General features: G+C 36.0%; 6 protein-coding genes across 7 annotated transcripts; 3 read left to right on the top strand and 3 right to left on the bottom strand.

Annotated features, from left to right (window-relative positions):
* Window positions 989-4,505, bottom strand: LOC104729789 (probable E3 ubiquitin-protein ligase ARI1). Of its 2 annotated transcripts, XM_010448792.2 has the most exons (6): window positions 4,128-4,505; window positions 3,742-3,774; window positions 3,375-3,648; window positions 2,307-2,787; window positions 1,490-2,202; window positions 989-1,398 (listed from the first exon to the last, which is right to left on the bottom strand). In XM_010448792.2, the coding sequence occupies exons 1-6, from the start codon at window positions 4,254-4,256 to the stop codon at window positions 1,241-1,243; spliced, it is 1,788 nt and encodes a 595-aa protein (XP_010447094.1). In that variant the 5' UTR covers window positions 4,257-4,505; the 3' UTR covers window positions 989-1,240. The 2 variants fall into 2 exon arrangements, with proteins under 2 accessions (XP_010447094.1, XP_019089285.1); XM_019233740.1 differs by lacking the exons at window positions 3,375-3,648; window positions 3,742-3,774; window positions 4,128-4,505 and adding an exon at window positions 2,869-2,876.
* LOC104729790 (methyltransferase-like protein 13) lies at window positions 5,076-7,232 on the bottom strand. The gene is made up of 7 exons (XM_010448793.2): window positions 7,046-7,232; window positions 6,870-6,966; window positions 6,579-6,717; window positions 6,265-6,347; window positions 5,982-6,116; window positions 5,791-5,895; window positions 5,076-5,373 (listed from the first exon to the last, which is right to left on the bottom strand). Exons 1-7 carry the CDS (start codon window positions 7,129-7,131, stop codon window positions 5,248-5,250), a joined length of 771 nt encoding a protein of 256 aa, XP_010447095.1. The 5' UTR covers window positions 7,132-7,232; the 3' UTR covers window positions 5,076-5,247.
* Window positions 9,162-10,400, top strand: LOC104733145. Its single transcript, XM_010452753.1, has one exon. The coding sequence runs from the start codon at window positions 9,162-9,164 to the stop codon at window positions 10,398-10,400; it is 1,239 nt and encodes a 412-aa protein (XP_010451055.1).
* LOC104729791 (4-hydroxy-3-methylbut-2-enyl diphosphate reductase, chloroplastic-like) lies at window positions 11,545-14,241 on the top strand. Its single transcript, XM_010448794.2, has 10 exons — window positions 11,545-11,929; window positions 12,192-12,388; window positions 12,587-12,766; window positions 12,871-13,002; window positions 13,091-13,165; window positions 13,232-13,337; window positions 13,432-13,526; window positions 13,615-13,800; window positions 13,881-13,967; window positions 14,068-14,241. Exons 1-10 carry the CDS (start codon window positions 11,545-11,547, stop codon window positions 14,131-14,133), a joined length of 1,509 nt encoding a protein of 502 aa, XP_010447096.1. The 3' UTR covers window positions 14,134-14,241.
* LOC104729793 (transcription initiation factor TFIID subunit 8-like) lies at window positions 15,338-16,713 on the top strand. The gene has a single exon (XM_010448795.2). It carries the CDS (start codon window positions 15,528-15,530, stop codon window positions 16,587-16,589), a length of 1,062 nt encoding a protein of 353 aa, XP_010447097.1. The 5' UTR covers window positions 15,338-15,527; the 3' UTR covers window positions 16,590-16,713.
* Window positions 16,839-18,909, bottom strand: LOC104729794 (UPF0496 protein At4g34320-like). Its single transcript, XM_010448796.2, has 3 exons — window positions 18,880-18,909; window positions 18,274-18,737; window positions 16,839-18,155 (listed from the first exon to the last, which is right to left on the bottom strand). Exons 2-3 carry the CDS (start codon window positions 18,710-18,712, stop codon window positions 17,509-17,511), a joined length of 1,086 nt encoding a protein of 361 aa, XP_010447098.1. The 5' UTR covers window positions 18,713-18,737; window positions 18,880-18,909; the 3' UTR covers window positions 16,839-17,508.

Below are 19,666 nucleotides of genomic sequence, written 5' to 3' on the forward strand. Positions count from 1 at the left end.
GCAACCGAGAAAGGTACTTAGATCAAATCTCCTCCATATCTCATTTCACATAGCTTTACTGCCTAAAAATATCTTTGTTTTTGGGTTTTGTTTTGATTGGTTAAAGATAAATAAAAATATATGTACCATACTGTCGAGCATTTGTTGTCCTTGTCCCACAAGGCCACAACACTTGATATATCCAGACAAATATTCTTAGTAACGGATTTTAATTAAACATATACTCATATTAAAAGGACTATACACCACTTGAAAAGATTAGGCAAATTATTTAGGCATGATTCCACTACTTGTTAATTGTACGTTAACCGTGAAAATGGCTTTTTACATAGCAAATCGTTCTTTTGTTCTTGCTACTTGTTGCGAACTTCATTCAATAATTTGTTTGTCTACTATTCTGATATATTTAGTAGAGTCGTGGAAAAACAAATTTTTGCGTTGATTGTATAATCAAGACTACATGCCACATTTTTTTAATAGTAATAAAATAGACTACTACATGCCATTTTATAACACAAAAAAGTACACTTATTGCCCTTACCTTAGTAGGTAAATTATCCTAATATTAATTCAACTTCTGACCAACTTTTTAAATCCTGGTACTATGTATGTATGTATATAGAAGAAAGAAAGAATAGAAAATAGCAATTTTTTTTGTTTTGTTCAAGTATTGGAAATAAAAGAACAGGAAAAAGCTGGAAGTAGCTTTTTCTGACATAGCTGGAAGTATCGTCTGATGGGTACCGTACGAAAGAACACAGATTCTGAATGTTTGATATTCTTTGGCCACTCCAAGACAAAACATAAAGGCTTAAAGCCTAGGAACTAGATTAAAAAAAGCGAACACAAACTCATCATTACTCCAATTCAGTTTCTTCACTTAAAAGTATTAACCGTAATAAATTACAAATTACGCCATTATGGTGTTGCTTCTTATACTTGGGGGATCGAATCGTAAAATCAGATAATTTATTATATTAGTAACTAATAAAAATATAAAATAACTCATTTGACCTCGAAAGACATTGAGAAGCACCAGAGTTGGTAGGCTGAACCAAAAGATCTATGAATTAGAAGTCTAGAACTATAGAAGCAACAATAAGTTATAGTTGTTACAAAAAACCAAAAAACTATAAGGAAGATAAATTAACCAGTCAGTCGCGAAACTTGAACGAGAGATATAGCCAAACACCTTTTGCTATGTCATATCATTTGGACAAAAGCAAGTGAGGATTAGAGTTCAGTTTTGGTCGATGAAATCAGCTGGCAAGTTCAAATCCAATAGAGTGACTTTGTTGTTTATGAAGCTTCCTTCTTTCTTGAGACGTTTCTGTGAAGATGAAATAGTGTCTTCCGAGCTCCTCGATCCTGAAGCTTGCTCAGGCCTCGTTGTCACTCCTGTATAAACAATATTAGCTCATTAGGATTTGAATCACTGGTTCATTCATTACTAGAATGATACAATCACAATTAATCGAGAATTACTTACCGCTTGTACCAGCACTATCCAAAGGTTGCAATTTGTCAGGACCGCTGGAATTCCAAGAAGCATAAAACTCAGCTGCTTGTTCTATTCCCTTCGATCTGTACGGCGCAATGTTGTGGATGCCAAGTTGGAGAGAACCGAGCAAGTCATTCTCAATGCACTCGTACATTTTCTTGCAGAGGGTATCGACCGCAACAGACAAATTGATAATTTGAATCCTTATCTCCATGACTTTGTCATCACTAAATTCATCAAAGGGTTCCTCAAGGAACTGCGAAAGTTTCTCCACATTACCCTCAAGTTGTTGCTGCTGATCCTCAAACAAATTTTTCTTTATCTCTCTCACCTCAGGGGTCATCTCATCATTGAATAGCTCCTCACCAAACATGTAATATGCAAAAGCATACGAATACGAAAGGACCCGTCTTGATCTGAACAACCGGTCAAGTCCATTGGTGACCCAGCTGAAGTCTTTAAGCTTCAGCTCCCTCTTTTCTGATTTCGTAACTTTCTCAAGGATGGTATCCCTAAGTTTATCTTCTAGCTTTGATGAATCTGTATGTGCTTTGTATCGGTGATGGTAATGCGTATACCTGTCTAAATCTCTCTTCGCTCTTTCCATCTGCTTCTCTTTGTCATCTTGGTACCGACCACAACTGTGACCAGCGATAGTCCTATAAGTGTGATCACTACCAGTAGCTCCACCACATAGCCAACTGTCCATAATGAGACACTTTCACCATATGACATTTGCTGTCTCAAAGCATAGAAAAAAAAATGCGTAATAGGAAAATAAAGCAATGGAGAAACACGGTCTTACCAAAAACACTGCCCACATATACACCTTACGAGATTGCATCCGCCATTCTTTTCCACAGGTTTGCAACATTTTGGACACAGCTTTGTGTGAACGGTTATCCAATTAATCGTCTCAGACTCATCTCGACACTTCTTTCTCCATAGCTCCCACATCAAACAAGAGCAAGGGGAATGGGCTTGACACAGACAACTGAAACAGAACTGAAGACCACAAGAGCATTCAACTTCACACAACTTGTCATCCTCAGCTCGTATTGCATTCCCACAATGAGGAGTGCTCGGACACCACTTGACCATCTTGTTGTCTTCAATGTATGACTCAAGAAGGAAACGATCAAACTTCTTAGCTAGATCTGGACGCCTTTTACTGACTAGATTCCTGACAATATCCTCATCACAGATAGCATTGCATTGGTGAGCCATGCATCTAATCCTTTTGCTCTGCCCTTCATTTATCTGAACAGTAAAATGCTCCGTCCAACCTAAACCAAACCAAGAACAGTGTTAAATCAAATGTCGAACTTTAGGATAACCCCACAAATATTTAGAAAAAAGGGACTCACAACTATTGCAATAGNGGGACACAGCTTTGTGTGGACGGTTATCCAATTAATCGTCTCAGACTCATCTCGACACTTCTTTCTCCATAGCTCCCACATCAAACAAGAGCAAGGGGAGTGGGCTTGACACAGACAACTGAAACAGAACTGAAGACCACAAGAGCATTCAACTTCACACAACTTGTCATCCTCAGCTCGTATTGCATTCCCACAATGAGGAGTGCTCGGACACCACTTGACCATCTTGTTGTCTTCAATGTATGACTCAAGAAGGAAACGATCAAACTTCTTAGCTAGATCTGGACGCCTTTTACTGACTAGATTCCTGACAATATCCTCATCACAGATAGCATTGCATTGGTGAGCCATGCATCTAATCCTTTTGCTCTGCCCTTCATTTATCTGAACAGTAAAATGCTCCGTCCAACCTAAACCAAACCAAGAACAGTGTTAAATCAAATGTCGAACTTTAGGATAACCCCACAAATATTTAGAAAAAAGGGACTCACAACTATTGCAATAGCAATGGCCACAGTCCATTCTGGTCATCTGATCACGAGGTAGATCCTCAATGCAGACATCACAGCTCAACAGAGGAAAAGAAGAGTTGTCAAATTGAGAGTCGAAGAGAGTAACACCAGCAGCAGAAAACAAGCTGTCTTTGCCTTTCTCAACAAAGACAGCAAACAACTTCTCAACATCCCATTGGTAATGAATTAGAAGAGTCCGCGCATGGTGCTCTTTTATCGATAACAAATCCATCACCCTTAGCAAATCTTCTCTCTGCATATCAGAAAAAAACCAACAACAACTCAACACAAAGTTAACAAATAAAAAAAAACGAAAAAATAAGAATCATCTCTGGTCATGTATTACCTGTGCTGCTAGAAGCGATTCTTGAGTGATGACCTGCAAATTGGTTGATAAACGTTACCAAATCCGTAAGAGAGAAACAAAACCCTAATTTCAAATTGTCCAATTAATATCTACAGTGTGTTCATAATCCTATACACACTGTGAACAAATTGAGAAATTCAGATGAACAATGATACAGGAACCAGATTCTCAATTCACAATTTTGCAATGAAATAATCGAAATTCAATTTTGTTTTTTTTTTTTTCAAAAATTCAAAAATATTCACGAAACACAAAAATTCAATCAGGAAGAAGAGAATCAACAATTAAAGCAATCACGGAATTGAGAACATTCATACACGAATGAATGAAGGAACAGAGGAAGTAGAGTGGAGGAGGAGGGGAACCTGAGTGTTAGATTTTTTGGAGGAGAGAGGCTGAAGCAAATCAGATTCTTCATTATCAATCCCATTCAAAGACTCTTGATCGGATGAGTAATAGCAATCTTCTTCTTCCGCGCTATAATAATCATCCATCGTTCGTGATCAAACCAATTTTTTTGGAACACGCGACTAACGGAATTATCGTTGATCAAAGATCGAGATGATCGAAGAAAGGGAGAGAGTGAGGAGGACGGAGAATTATAAAAAGGAAGAAGATGAGAAGAGGGAATATTCCGGTGAGATCACAGAGAAGTTCCGGTAAAAGAGTAGAGAGGCGATAGAGGAGGAAGACGAATCGCTCAAAGATTCCTATCTCTCTCTCTCTCTCACTTTTTTTTTATGCAAAAGCTTAACACTTAAGCTTCCACGACGTCGTTTCGGTCTTTAATATTTTTTGCCATAATTGTGAAAGTTTTTATTTTTATTTTTGGGATAAACAAACACGCAAATTTAATGATTTATTTTCTTTTCTTTTTTTGGACTTTGGACTATTATTTGGTTTTGGATTTTTTTTCTTTTTAAAAATTTTGGGAAATTATTGGTATTATACTATTATTGTCAAAGTAATAAGTACTTTTAATCTGTTGGCAAAAGACAAAAGACGGAAGTAAAATTATAATCTACTATGAATTTGGTTTTGTTATGATTGTTTAACTTTCAGTTCAGATTTGTTTTTCAGTCAAATATACTTTCTTTAATCTGATTCTGACGTTTTGAAATTCAAACTGCGATTATGGTTCACTGTTTCGTAAACTTTGTACAATTTTTCTCTTACATCATTTAAAACAAATACAATGAAACATGTGTCAGTTGAAAAACGTAAACATGATTAAGATACCATGTTTCAGTGTACTTGTGTTTTTTGAATATTTTTAGAGCAAAGTTACCAAATACTGAAACATTGTCCAAAACTGGGAAAGAAAACCAAATACATTGCATCATCCACTCTCCATCTTTAACCTCTACACTTTGTATCCACTCAGTTTGATCATATTCTTTGTAAAGAATGATTCTAAAATTACAAATCATAGTGTATATAGAAACATTACACAGCAACAACAACTAATCTGACATTGTTCTTTTCCTAATCCTCGTCATCATCGAAGCGTGTCCGGAAGAGGTAGTCTTCGCCTTCAAGTTCATCTTGATATAGTGATATTGATGGATCTTTGCATTTCTCATTTTCTTTCTCATCATTGCATCTTTTTCCCTGACCCAAAAAAATGTCGAGTTTTCAGAACTCTTTAAGTATCTCATCACAAGTTTCGTTTATTCATGAGAAGGTCAATCAAATTCCTACATTTGATTGACTATCTTGTTTAGGCTCACTTTCAGAAGATATGGAAGAGGCTTCACTGGTTTAATAGCTTAACAGAATTCAATCTCTATAGAAATGCCTAACTTTGAACACTAAACTTGGTTGAAAGTAGCATCCTAAATCTTTCTGGATCAGAATGAATGAGTGTTAGGAAGAAGACAACTGAACACCAAGCTCAACTTTTTTGGCAATAAGCAAGACTTGTTATTAACAGCTAGTGGAGATTTCTAAAGAGCTACTAAAAGGCAATCAAAACAGAGAAGAAAACACAAACCCTTAAGCAAAGATTCTTGAATCAGCAGTACTGACCTTTCTTAAGATATAGAAGAAATAGTGGAAGCCATCGCCAAAAGTGTTGTATTCCATGGACCAAGAATACTTGGGATCCTTAAACAAAGGACGCCTGAAATGCGGCTGCATGACCAAAAAAAGAGTCTTTTAGAGCTAGTAATTGAGTGAATACAAAGTGTAAGATCTCAGATATACGCTGATAAAAATACCTGGCCAAAAGTAATGGAAATGAAGATCCCATCTGGTTTCAAAACCCGGTGAACTCCATCGAGAGTTGCCATGACTTTGCTAACAGTTTCAGGACGGGGATTCCATGGATCACCAGCATCCACAAAGAGTACATCCTTCACAAAATCAATTACAAAAAAACAGAGAGCAATTCATGAGATTTCTCTCGTCAAAATCCAAGATCATATACACTTTGAAACCACGTTCACGGATCCTAAGTCCTAACAAACAATGGATGAAAAGGAAATTTGAGCAGGTTTTTACCATGGTCCCTTTCTCAATAACCACATCAAAAGACTCGCTGTTAAATGGGAGGTCTAGCATGTCAGCTTGCACCACTTTTATCTCTGAATATAGAAAAGTCTCAAGTCAAAATATTAAACACGTCGAGAGTAAGATCAAATGAACTTTTACTTTCTAGGAGCAAAACAAAGCAGCAGAGACTAATGAAATTCTCAGTTTTACTGTCAAAACTTTTACAAAGACTTAAAGTATGCCAATTGCCAACTATAGTAGTACTTGGTTACGTTTATGCCTATGTGAATTAATCAAAACAAATTATAATCAAAGCAAAGTACCTTTGTAACCTTTTGATAGCAACCGATCCAGCATCTTCTCTACCGCAACAGAACATAAATCAATGCAGGTAATATCAACAATCTTATCTTTATACAACTCTTCACACAACTGAGAGTTCCCACATCCTAATTCCAAAACCTTCATTACAATTCACAACAACAAGGGCATACTCAAAATCACATTTTTTTTTGGGAATTATAAACTGAACTACTGAATCTATGGGTCTGGACAACCATGAAGTCAAGAAGGTTAACAAAAAAGAGAGATAGAGTCAGAGATGGTATGTGTACGGAAGAAGAGGTTTTGATGTTGGATTTGATGAGATGCTGGAAATGAGAGTAGTCCTTGAACCATTCGTAGTGTTCCTCAGAAGAGAACCTCTCGTCCCTGCAATTTTCAAGACATTCAGGAACACAAGAAAAGAAAGAGGGATAGAGATTGTTCGACTTCTAGGTGAATGCAATACCAGTAGTGAGGGTCGAGGTAGGTCAGAGCAGAAGGAGGACCGACGGAATTAGGATCCGAATTATGAGTGTCGGATCTATTCTCCATAGATGGGGACTTGGTTGATTGAATTCTCCTTATGAGCTACTCAGGCATAAACCCTTAACCCCTTTCATCACTAATCACTATATCAATTGGAAAATAACAAAACAGAAAAAACAATTGTGTTAACTAACTTGCTTAAAATCTATGGTCTTGAGTCAATTGACATTTGGATCTTTTGCATAAAAACTTTTTATTAAAAAAGGCTTAAAGTTCAAGGGGCTTATATATGGGCCTACTATGTAACTAAAAATTATTTAACAGTTATGAAAGAAGAATAGAAAACAAATAGATTGAAGAATAATATAAAAAATATTTGGTTTGGACTTAGTTGAGAGGATAGAACAATTATATGAAAGTATAATTAATATAATGCAATTATCCAAAATTATGATTATACTTTTGAATATTTCATTTAGTTTTATACCTAAATATTAAAAATAATCAAAATATCTAAAATAATTTGTTACATAAGTCAAAATTTAGTTAAATTTAATTAATTTTAGAGATTTTTTTTGGGTACCCGGTAGTTCGGGTGCTAATCGGGTTCTAAAATTTGTAACCCAAACCGATCTGAACCCGATAGTACCCAAACCAAACCGAACCCATATATCTAAAAATACCCAATGGATTCTATTTTTCTAAACCCGTTTATCCGAACCCAAACGGATAATACTCGAACCTGAACGGGTTACCCGAATGTCTAGCCCTAGGACTTGTCATCCTTAGTTCATCGACTGTACTTGAATATGGGATTTATACATGGATGGGAGGTACTGTAGTGTTGATCACCATCAATGGTTAAGTCTCTTGACGGTAAGGGAACACATTGATGCAGAGCTCCAATGATGCCATGTTATTATACAATTAAGAATTAACGATGAACTCCTCAAGCATAGGGCATTTAGATAGAAGCCTAGCAATACTCCCACTATTAGGACCGAAGTCAATAGAATCAAGATGCAAGAGTTCTAAGTTTTGCCATTCATATAGAAAGTGAAATGTATCTTCTTGCCTTAACGTCTTTAAGTTTGTCCATTTCATATATTGCCTGTTTGACGATGAACTCAATTCTTGTTTTGTACGACACTTATCCTATCCAATTACGGACAGTTTCAATGTGTACTCAAAATGACTGTTGTTGTTTTTATTACAAAATTTTCTTTTGGGGGTGTTATAACAAATACTCCCTCCGTTTCAATATATTGGATGTTTTGAGTTTAGCACACAGATTAAGAAAAATACTTATTTAATTAAAACACTTAACTAAAGCAGTTAGAAGCAATTAAAGTAGGCAAAACGTGCTTAATCATTTTGCCCAAAAAGGCAAAAAAAATCTCAATTAATAAAAGGAAATACTAAACGTCATTTACACAATGGAGGCAAAGTAAAATTTTGATGAATCTGAATTACTTGAAAAAAATAGAGCCAACGTTTTACATAATTGTTTTTAAACTTAAAATTCAAAATTTTTACATTGGAGCCAATGTAAATATTTTGTGAATCTGTTATGCTTATTTAAGTTTCAAAATTAGAATAGTTTCTACCTTTTATTTCACAATTCTAAATTATGATTTGAGTATGTCACTACTAAATAATGAGAATAATTTTTTGTTTGATTTAAACGAAATCCCACCAACAGAAGAAGCTTTTAGCAATGGCAATGGAGACTTTGCAGTTGTTCCAGGTATTTTTTGTTTTTTTTTTTTGGCATAATAAAACTGAAGTTAGTTACTGATTAATTTTTTAGTTTCTACTTTTTCTCTGTTAATTCTTCTTAATTAGTCACGTTCTCATATTCTTTGTTTGAGGATAATTTTCTAATTGTTCTATTATTCCAGTTATTTAGGCTCTTTTAAAATTAGTTACGATTTTGTTGTTACATAGTTTAACGTCATGACTTATACAGTTTAATTTCTAATTTGTTTTCTTAAATCTATCTTCTTAAAACAGAAAACGAAAATGTACAACATTCGGGACAAACCAGAAAAAATCTATCAAATGAAGAGCGATGGATGATTTTCAATGCTTTACTAATGAGGAGTAATGATGGAGTGCTTGGAAGAACTGTTACCAGAGAAGTTTCTAATTACTTTTCGGTGCCTATACTAATGGTGCAAAAGATTTGGCGAAGAGCAATAGAAACGGTTCATAATACTGGAACAGTGGATGTATCTCACCGCAGATCTATAAATTGTGGTCGCAAAAGAATCTTGATTGAGCCACACCAAGTCACTGATATTCCGCTCCATAAACGAACAACTTTGAGGTCGATGGCCATAGCTATGAATGTGAGTCTTACAACATTATTTAGACGGAAGAAAGAAGGGTTTATTCGACGTCATACCAATAGCATCAAGCCTCATTTGAAGGAAGACAATCTGAAAGGTAGACTACAATTTTGCATTTCTATGTTGGATAAACATACTATACCTCATGAACCAAAGTTTGTTGATATGTACAATATGGTGCATATCGATGAAAAATGGTTCTACATGACAAAGAAGACGGAGAACTATTATTTACTTCCGACTGAAGAAGAGCCGCTACGTACATGTCAAAGTAAGAATTACATCGGAAAAGTAATGTTTTTAGCTGCTATGGCTCGTCCAAGGTTTGACAAGGAAGGAACGGAGATATTTTCTGGAAAGATTGGAATATTTCCTTTTGTTACTATGGAGCCAGCTAAGAGACGAAGTAAAAATAGAGAAGCTGGAACTTTGGAACTAAAGGCAGTAACATCGGTCAAAAGAGAAGATATAAAAGCATGTTTGATTGAAAAGGTTCTTTCTGTTATTCATGAAAAGTGGCCACTAGAAGATCGAGGGAAAACTATCTTCATCCAACAAGATAATGCAAGAACACATATTGAATGTGGGGATAAAGATTTCCAAGAAGTTGCATCAAGTAATGGTTTTGATATCCAGTTGATGTGTCAGCCACCAAACTCACCGGATCTAAATATTTTAGATCTTGGATTTTTTAGTGCTATTCAATCGTTACAGCATAAAGAGTGTCCAAAAACCATCGAAGATCTTGTTCGTGCGGTAGAAGAGTCTTTTGAAAACTACCCTACGGAAAAGGTAAACCATATTTTCCTAACTCTTCAATTGTGCATGCAAGAGATTATGAAAGTTGGAGGATCAAACAAGTACAAGACACCACATATGAGCAAATCGGTGTTGGAAAGAGATGATCAGCTTCCTATACAAATAAGTTGTGATCCTGTATTAGTCCAAAGTGTGTTGAACACACTAAATTTGTCGAACTCGTGAACTGCTCTGTTTTTTTATAACTGCTCTGTTTTTTCTTTTTTCTGAAAAATCGCTTTATGCTGTTTTGTTTTTGTTGTTGTTGTTTTTCTTTTTAATTATTATTGTCATGTGTTTGGATAATGTTAATGATCGGAGACTTCTTGTTGATTAAATTATGATTGATTTTTATTTGATTTTAAAATTTAAGATTTTGACTTAGTGGGCAGATCAATAAGATTATTCGAAATGGCAAAGATATTTTATTTAGATTATTTTTATTTTTATAGTCTTATTAGTTCCTTAAACATCGTAAGAAACCAGAAGAAAGAAACTCACATAGAACAATAGAGAAGAAAGAGAAGCTAAAAAAGACTTGGCACATAAATCTTTAACATAACCAACATAGCCTCTTCTACTTCTTTGTTGGGATCAATCGATCCTTCGTGGAAATAGATCTTTTTGTTTAAATCAAAGTTTCGAGGGTTGCTTGCACTTTTTGGTTGACTGGGTTGAGCATCTTCTTCTTCTTTGATTTTTTTTCCTTCTGATTTTTTTTTTGGATCCATTTGAGTGTTTAAAAGAAATTTATTTTATTTTGATATGTAGAAGTAACAACTGTTCCGGTTTTATAGTGGAAGTAAATCTGAAAAATTAAACTTTGTCAACTGTATCGTACGTTGTAATCTTGGAAACTAAAGACAATAAACTTTAAAGATAAAACATTTTAAAAAAAAATAAAATAGTATTAATTTTACATAGGGATAAGAATCATCCTATATTTTGAAACACCAAATAAACCTCAAAACATCCAATATATTGAAACGGAGGGAGTATTGAAATAAGAGATTACTCGTTTTACATGAAACATGCGAAAGTTGACATACTGTGAAAACAATAGAATCCAAATTTGTATTATACATACCGATCACACATCTTAATAAAAGAGTTTAACCATAAATTTGCTACTAGCAAAGACTACACTTTCGCGACCCATTTTTTGTGGCGTAGCTACGCCCATTCTATTGTCTATCTCTTTCCTTTAAATTTCACAAAATATAAAAATCAAATCCTAAAAAAATAAAGACATAAAATTACATGTCACACCACGTGGCCTGGTTGCAAAATTCCCAAATTCACTATTAAATTTATTTTATTTAATGCGTGTATGTACTTTGAGATAACTCGTGGGAGCAGCCATTGGAGTTTTTTCTCAGTCAGCGTCATTGTTGTCTCTAGGTGCGTCTCTCTCTCTCTCTCTCTCTCTCTCGCCATGGCTGTTGCCCTCCAGTTCTGCCGATTATGCATTCGGCCAGATACTTTCGTGCTTGAGAATCATATCTCTGGATCTGGATCATCTCTCCGGCGCCGGAAAGCTTTCTCAGTCCGGTGCTCGTCTGATGATGTGAACGTTCCTTCGCCATCGGTGGTGATGGACTCCGATTTCGACGCCAAGTCGTTCCGTAAGAACTTGACCAGAAGCGATAATTACAATCGTAAAGGTTTTGGCCACAAGGAGGAGACTCTCAAGCTCATGAACCGAGAGTACACCAGTAAGTTGTTCCTCCTCAATTTTGCTTGCGTGCTCTGTTTTGGTTTAAGGCACGGTTTGATGATTGAGCTGTGATGAAAATTTTACGAATTTGGGTTTGTTGTTGAAAAAGGACAAGACTTTCGAATTGGGTTTTGGGTTAGGAATTGAATTTGGCAAACCGAACGGAATTGAATCGGAAAAATCTGTATCTTTGTGGGTTTAGAAGAGATTGTTGTGAGGTGTGATTTGTCTTGCTTATACTTTGTATGTGAAACTCTCAGGTGATATATTGGAGACCCTGAAGACAAATGGGTATACTTATTCTTGGGGAGATGTTACTGTGAAACTCGCTAAAGCTTATGGTTTTTGCTGGGGGGTTGAGCGTGCTGTTCAGATTGCATATGAAGCAAGAAAGCAGTTTCCTGAGGAGAGGCTTTGGATTACTAACGAAATTATTCATAACCCCACCGTCAATAAGGTTTGTACTCACTAGTCACTATACTCTTATTAGGCTTCTTCTTTTCCGCTTTGTATGTATTACTAGTTTGTTGAATCTTTGTTAGCTAGATGATGTTGCTTTGTGGCCAAATATGTGTTGTTGAATTGTATTGAACATTGATGACTTGCCTATCTATTCTTCACGGGCGTTGCTGAGTTTCTTTGATTTTTATGGCAGAGGTTGGAAGATATGAATGTTCAAATTATTCCGGTTGAAGATTCAAAGAAGCAGTTTGATGTAGTAGAGAAAGATGATGTGGTTATCCTTCCTGCATTTGGAGCTGGGGTTGATGAAATGTATGTTCTGAATGACAAAAAGGTTCAAATTGTCGACACGACTTGTCCTTGGGTGACAAAGGTACATTCTTTCAACTCGAGATAGATCCGTGATACTCGTTTTTTTTTCTTTTCTTGCATTCATCTGATATTGATTTCTTCCTTTTGACATTTGTGACTTTAAAGGTCTGGAACATGGTTGAGAAGCACAAGAAGGGAGAATACACGTCAATCATTCACGGTAAATATAACCATGAAGAGACGATTGCAACTGCGTCTTTTGCAGGGAAGTACATCATTGTAAAGAACATGAAAGAGGTACGACTTTTGTACTGTTAAACTTTGGATATTCGTTAGAATTTTGCAGGACTTTTTTTGCTGATGGGTACCTTTTTATTGAGCACAGGCGAATTACGTTTGTGATTACATTCTCGGTGGCCAATTCGATGGATCTAGCTCCACAAAAGAGGAATTCATGGAGGTATGAGCTTATTTGCCAATTTTCTGTATCAATTTAGTCGTTCTAATCTCTATGTTGGCATTGTAGAAATTCAAATACGCTGTTTCGAGGGGTTTTGACCCTGACAATGACCTTATCAAAGTCGGTATTGCAAACCAAACAACAATGCTCAAGGGAGAAACAGAGGAAATAGGTTAGTTTACTCTACGGTTTCTTACATGACAATCATCTTTTATTTTCGGAAACAAAAACACCTTAGTCTGTGTCTCATGCTGAAAAACCCACAGGAAAATTAATCGAGAGAACAATGATGCGCAAGTATGGAGTGGAAAATGTGAGCGGACATTTCATCAGCTTCAACACAATATGCGACGCTACTCAAGTAAAAATTTCACATACGTATCTCAAAAGCATACCCTATAGAAAAATACTATCTTTTCACTTTTAATCAAATCTTATTATCTTTTCAGGAGCGACAAGATGCAATCTATGAGTTAGTGGAAGAGAAGATGGACCTCATGCTAGTGGTTGGTGGGTGGAATTCAAGTAACACCTCACACCTTCAGGAAATCGCAGAGGCACGGGGAATCCCATCTTACTGGATCGACAGTGAGAAACGGATAGGACCTGGGAACAAAATCGCCTCTAAGCTCCACGTAAGTGCCTTTTCAAAACTAAACTCACTCCTTACAAAATTTGCTTTAACTGATCTTTTTCTATTCTTGACATTTGACAGTACGGAGAGCTGGTCGAGAAGGAGAATTTTCTTCCAAAGGGACCAATAACCATCGGAGTGACATCAGGTGCATCGACCCCAGATAAGGTAACAAACATACTTGCATCTGCTTTTGGTCTCTCTCTTGATTCCTCTACAGAGACATGCGTTATATATAACGTTTTTTCGTGAATGAACATATTTGCAGGTGGTGGAAGATGCACTGGTGAAGGTGTTCGATATAAAACGTGAAGAGTTGTTGCAGCTGGCTTGATTCAGTCAATCTTGTGAATTGTATTCAAATAGTAACATTATGTCGAGAGTGTGTACTGTATCATAAATGACAATGTTAGTTATAATATCTGTATTGTAACCCTCTTCATCATTACTCCACTGAATGTTCTAAGTTCTAACCGTAATCGTATTTAGACTGGTAACAAAGGAAAATGGCCAAAATCAACTCCAACTATTTACCGAACGCTTTTTTATATCTAAATTTTAACATTATGCAAATAACAATATGAACTGTATTAAAATTCAAATTTGTTACCTAATCCAACTATTTACCGAACGCTTTTTTATATCTAAATTTTAACATTATGCAAATAACAATATGAACTGTATTAAAATTCAAATTTGTTACCTAAACTATATAAAATTTTGTCAATTTTAACTTTTGTTTGAATAGTGTTAAATCAAAGTTTAATGGTGTTGAGTCAGACGATCTATGACATCCACATAGCACTGGAAATGACCAAAACTCAGCGTTGTGGCAAAAAACAAAGCGTTTGACAAGAAATGGAATATTAGAATCCGTTTTCGGGTGTGTGTTGTGAGACTTCATTTTTGGTCATTTGTTCCAACAAAATACCCAAAATGACCAAAACGATGTAGTTTTAGTCAGTCCCAATGCTACGTTGAAGTCACGGACCGTTTGACTCAACATCATCAAACTCTGATTTAACACTGTTCGAACAAATGTTAAAATTGACAATATTTTATATAGTTTAGGTAGCAAATTTGAATTTTAATACAGTTCATGTTGTTATTTGCTGTTGTTATTTGCTGAATATTAAAGTTTAGTTATAAAAAAGCGTTTGACAAATAGTTTTGGTTGATTCTAGCTATTTTTCCCAGAACTTACGACTCTCATTATGGACATAATGTCACTAAAACAATTTAGGAACTAGATAAAACGACCTTTAATTTGTTTACAGCTTTTAGTAATGACATATTTTGGGTTGGGGAGATTCTTATCTAAACAATTATTTTTGATTTTTGGTATAAACTTTTAAACTATATGAATTTATTTGCCACCCAAATTATTTAACGAGTTATTGAATTATTTCTTCAAATACTTTAAGCTAATTACAAATTAACCGAAAAAAATAGAAAAAAAAAATGGTTTTGGGGTTGGGAGGCTATTATAACCGAGAGATCGGAACCATCTCTCTAATTACTTTCTTCTTCTTCTTCTTCTTCTTCTCCGGTGCTTCGTTGTCGTTTACTCTCTTTTTTTTTTTTTATTCCGTTGACGGCGGTATTATATATCTGCTGCGGTGTAGTTTTCTCGGCGGCCAATGTGGTCTGAGTGATGAGAATAAAACCCTAATTTCAGGGATTAGAGAAAGAAGTGTGTGCCCAAAAAAAAAGACAACAATTGGAGCAATGAACGGAGAGAGAGCACAAGAAGACCCAGCAGCTTCGTCTTCGGGATGTTCAGAGTCCTACGAGTTTAGCCACGCCGCCGCTAAAGCTGCAGTAGCTCAAGTCTGCGAGAGCGTTGGTTACGAGCATTTCAAAGATCCAGCTCTCGAATCTCTAGCTGGATTCGCACTCCAGTACATTCTTCAGCTAGGTAAAACCGCTATTTCCTTTGCTAATCTAACCGGTAGGAGTCAGTGTAACGTGTTCGATATCATTCTCGCTTTAGAAGATTTGACTGGGAATGACGATGGCGATGGAGGAGTAGTCTCCTCTGAGAGTTGTTCGTTAGGTCGTTCGGTTAAACTTAAGGGAATTATCGATTTCGTGAATTCGAGTGAAGAGATTCCTTTTTCACAGCCATTGCCTCGTTTCCCTGTAGCTATAAGTAAGAAGAAGATGATGATGATTCCAAGCTTTGTTGAAATTGGTGAAACTCCACCTGGGAATCATATTCCTCTTTGGTTACCAGCTTTTCCTGATCCTCATACTTATAAAGAAACACCTATGTGGATTGAAAGAGCATCAGATCCCAGGGGTGATAAGATTGAACAAGCTAGACAGAGGCGTAAAGCCGAGAGAGCTTTGCTCAGTTTGCAGAGGAAACTCGTCTGTAAAATCTCCTCAGGGACTCGTGTGTGGGGAGATATGGATGGTGTGAAAGAAGATGAAGGTGAGCTGCTGCGTTCTGTGTCTCCTTCTATATCTGGGGAGAAAGTTGAATCATTGAATAGAGATGGCTTATCAGTTGTAGAGGCATTTGCTCCTGCTATGGAGGCTGCAAGAGATGGGTTTTGCAGTGAAGTTGACACTGAATGGAAGAAGAAGAAGAAACCTGATGCTCTTTCTAAGCTCAGGACTGAGAAGAAATTTCTTGGAGAGCCGTTGGATTTAAGTCTAAAGATGAAAGGTGAAGATAGACCTTTATCCTTTGTGCGTGATGAAGATAGAGATGACAAAAGAAGGAGAGCTGAGTTCATTTTGAGACAGTGCATGGAGAACCCAGTGGACCTCAATCAGTTGTAAAATAAAGTGATTCAGTTACAGTCTGTGTAGCGTAGTTTTAAAAATTTGTGATTTGTAGCCTTTCTTTTACAGGACTTTGTTATGATTACGGTTTTTGTGATTGGAAAGAATGAGAATTGCTAACTTATCTTTTAAGCAGTTGATAAGTCTTTTCTCATGGAAATGTGCTTGTTTCATAACTTTATCATGGTGCCAGTTTCATGTCCCATGAGGTAATCAACGAAGCCAAACTGAGGTAAGTAAATTTTCTCTAGTTGACATGTTTTTGTCTTGTTCAGAATGTAAGATTAAGCTTTATAGGCTTTAACTTTCTGTTTGTTTCTCTGCTGACAGTTTGGGTAAGGTGATCTTGTTAAGTCTAGTGCATGACTATTGTAAATATCCTAGGGATGGTACAAGGAAGTGTAGCTGATGTCAATTAGTTGAGATATTTGTGGATTGATGTAGGATTTTGGTTTGGGCATTGGTTGAGAGTTCGAGACTGCTCTCGTTGATCAAGTCTCTTCTAAGGCGTAGTTCTTTGGAGTTTAGCAGAACTGAATGCTGTCACAGATCCTTTAACTAACACTCCCCTAGTTTTCAGATTCCACACTTGTGAATTAGTTTTGTACGTTTGAGTTCCTTTTAGTATATTAGTCTACCACTTCTCTCAGAACTCAGAACCATCATTTACTGATAGTCTCAAAAGTGAAAAGACTTCCATCCCATTGTTTCAAATGTCAATCATCAAAGAATACAAAAATATGCAAGAGTCATCATAAACAGTTTATATAATAGAATTATTGAACACTGATATTATAGAATCAGAATGAATCTGTACTACTGTTTATAGAGTCTTCGAGAATTTCATTATTTGCAGCATAAAGCTTAAGAAGAGGGAGATTTGAATTCTTTTTGGGTATTTTTTCAGGTGCTGCTACTACCAATTATTGAGATGATTGATGATCCTCTGGAGAATCACAGTCCTTGCCCTTCTAATATCTCTGCTACACAAATCCACCTGAGTCTCCAATTCCTCTATATTCTTCTCAAACACCTCAAGAATCTTCTTAATGGCATTGACCCCAATCATGACTGCTTTAAGCTCCACCGCATATTTATCACTCTTCTTTATACTCCTGATCTCAATATCCAACTCTTGGATCAATAACCGAATATCATCCAAATCCTTCACTGCTACATATGTCCCTGGCTGCATCGAACTGATCACGTCTTTATGTCCTTTGAGTGCTTTCTCATAGTTCTTCCACAGCAAGTCGATCCATTTCCCCATGGTACCGAGTGGCACTGGAGCAGCGAGAGCCGGAGCCACAGGAGGAGCGGACATAGCCGCAGCCACAACAGAGCAGATGAGCACAGTGGCATAGGTAGCCACGAAGATGATGCTGGAGCAGTTGTGCTTGAGCTTCTTGTCGGACTTCTTCCTACGAAGCTGAAGCTTCTCGAGCATTAGCATCTGTCGTGTGTAAACAGATTGGAACATGTTGAAGAAGTCTTGGCCGAAAGGATTCTGTACGTCTTCGAAATTCTTCAGCTTTTCAAGTGTCGTCTTGTATCCGTTCCCACCTGCCAAAACCAAAAATATAAAACAAAGTGTTAAAAAGGTAAGAAGTTTTATTTTAAGTTTTCCCATTCTATGTTTAAAACCAAGAATAAAAGAGAGAGGAAAAAATAAAAGTTTTGCCTTGAACAAGGCTCTCTTCTTCAAACTGCCGAAGAACACCAAGAATCAAGTGGTGATTACTACGAACCCGCTGCAGGCTGTCCGCCAAAGCATCATAGAATTCGTGCGTCTTCAAACTAGTCTCAAAGTAATCTTTAGTGAGCTCAAACATTTCTTTATCTTTCCATATGTCTTTCTTGCAATCCAAGATCACTTTCACAACTTCTAGGTTCATCTCCAACAAAAACTGCGTCACTTCTTTCAAGGAATCGAACGAGAGCGCTCGAACCTCAACGTCCTTAGCTAGTGTGCTTATCACGTGACTCGTCCGTGCGTGCATACGCGTGTCGAAAGACTGGATCTCCGTGTCTTCTTTACATGCAGCCTCGTACGCTCTCAGTTCCCTCGTGTAGGCCTTGGCCGATGTCTTCATTGAATTTTTGCTTGTTCTGTTTCCCATTATTAACGCAGTTCCGAATTCGATTCTGAAGATGAATAAAACAGATCAACCAATGCGTTTAAAACATACAAATGCGACAGATTAAAAAAGAATCTATAGACTAAAACAAAAGGTCGAGACTGAGCGAAACGATTAGTGAGAAAAATATATAACTTAGTCGGGCGTACCAGAGGCAACAACACAGTAAAAGAAAACAGATTTGGAAGAGACAAAGAGAACACAAACAATTGTATACATATATATATATGTTGCATCATATACTAATTATGATAAATAGTGATTAATTTATGATATTTATCCATCTATATAACTAATTAATGTATATTAAGTGATTAATATATGTAAGTTGGGGTTTCCTTACATGTCAAAAAAGAAAGTTGGTTTTAAACATAAGATGAAAATAATAAGAATTCTAGATTGTATGATGTATATATATATTAACAAAAGTATAAAAGATATTGATATTTTCTAATTTACTCTTTATTTATTTAATTTGATATTAAATTTCATATCATTTTAAAAATCATATAAATCCATATCCCATAAATTAACAAAAATGTAAAAGCCATTGATATGTTCACAATTTTATATTAAAGTTGATATGTTATTTTATTAAATTTTTAAAATTAATTAACATATTATACTTAATTAGGTGTTTGATCAGTTTGAGTACTCCTATCACGTACAGTTCCTTTGCCCTAGCTAGTTTTCAGATCCCAAACTCATGACCTATAGTTTTGAGTTCCTTTTAGACTTTTAGTATATTACCCACTCTCATGCATATTGATAGGGATCAGGAGAATAAAAATTAGAAAGAAGTAGTGATTGCGTATAAGATATAGGTTACAGGGATCTGATTTTGGTAGTTTAGATAGCTTTATACTACGCATGTTTCTTTTTTCTACAAGTCTCTCCACTCCATAGACAGAAAAGGGAGGTGGAGTTTTTAGCTTT

This window comes from Camelina sativa, chromosome 12 (genome assembly GCF_000633955.1).
Source record: "Camelina sativa cultivar DH55 chromosome 12, Cs, whole genome shotgun sequence".
In the NCBI taxonomy this organism is placed as follows: domain Eukaryota; kingdom Viridiplantae; phylum Streptophyta; class Magnoliopsida; order Brassicales; family Brassicaceae; genus Camelina; species Camelina sativa.

Coding starts and splice junctions, on each gene's coding strand:
- LOC104729789 (XM_010448792.2), bottom strand. CDS start 4,256: ATGGATGATTATTATAGCGCGGAAGAAGAAGATTGCTATTACTCATCC. Junction 3,775..4,127: donor CCAAAAAATCTAACACTCAG/GTTCCCCTCCTC, acceptor ACCAATTTGCAG/GTCATCACTCAAGAATCGCT. Junction 1,399..1,489: donor GGATAGTGCTGGTACAAGCG/GTAAGTAATTCT, acceptor TTGTTTATACAG/GAGTGACAACGAGGCCTGAG.
- LOC104729790 (XM_010448793.2), bottom strand. CDS start 7,131: ATGGAGAATAGATCCGACACTCATAATTCGGATCCTAATTCCGTCGGT. Junction 6,718..6,869: donor ACATCAAAACCTCTTCTTCC/GTACACATACCA, acceptor ATTGTAATGAAG/GTTTTGGAATTAGGATGTGG. Junction 5,374..5,790: donor TCTTCTATATCTTAAGAAAG/GTCAGTACTGCT, acceptor TTTTTGGGTCAG/GGAAAAAGATGCAATGATGA.
- LOC104733145 (XM_010452753.1), top strand. CDS start 9,162: ATGAGGAGTAATGATGGAGTGCTTGGAAGAACTGTTACCAGAGAAGTT.
- LOC104729791 (XM_010448794.2), top strand. CDS start 11,545: ATGTACTTTGAGATAACTCGTGGGAGCAGCCATTGGAGTTTTTTCTCA. Junction 11,930..12,191: donor CATGAACCGAGAGTACACCA/GTAAGTTGTTCC, acceptor TGAAACTCTCAG/GTGATATATTGGAGACCCTG. Junction 13,166..13,231: donor CAAAAGAGGAATTCATGGAG/GTATGAGCTTAT, acceptor TTGGCATTGTAG/AAATTCAAATACGCTGTTTC.
- LOC104729793 (XM_010448795.2), top strand. CDS start 15,528: ATGAACGGAGAGAGAGCACAAGAAGACCCAGCAGCTTCGTCTTCGGGA.
- LOC104729794 (XM_010448796.2), bottom strand. CDS start 18,712: ATGGGAAACAGAACAAGCAAAAATTCAATGAAGACATCGGCCAAGGCC. Junction 18,156..18,273: donor AGAAGAGAGCCTTGTTCAAG/GCAAAACTTTTA, acceptor TGGTTTTGGCAG/GTGGGAACGGATACAAGACG.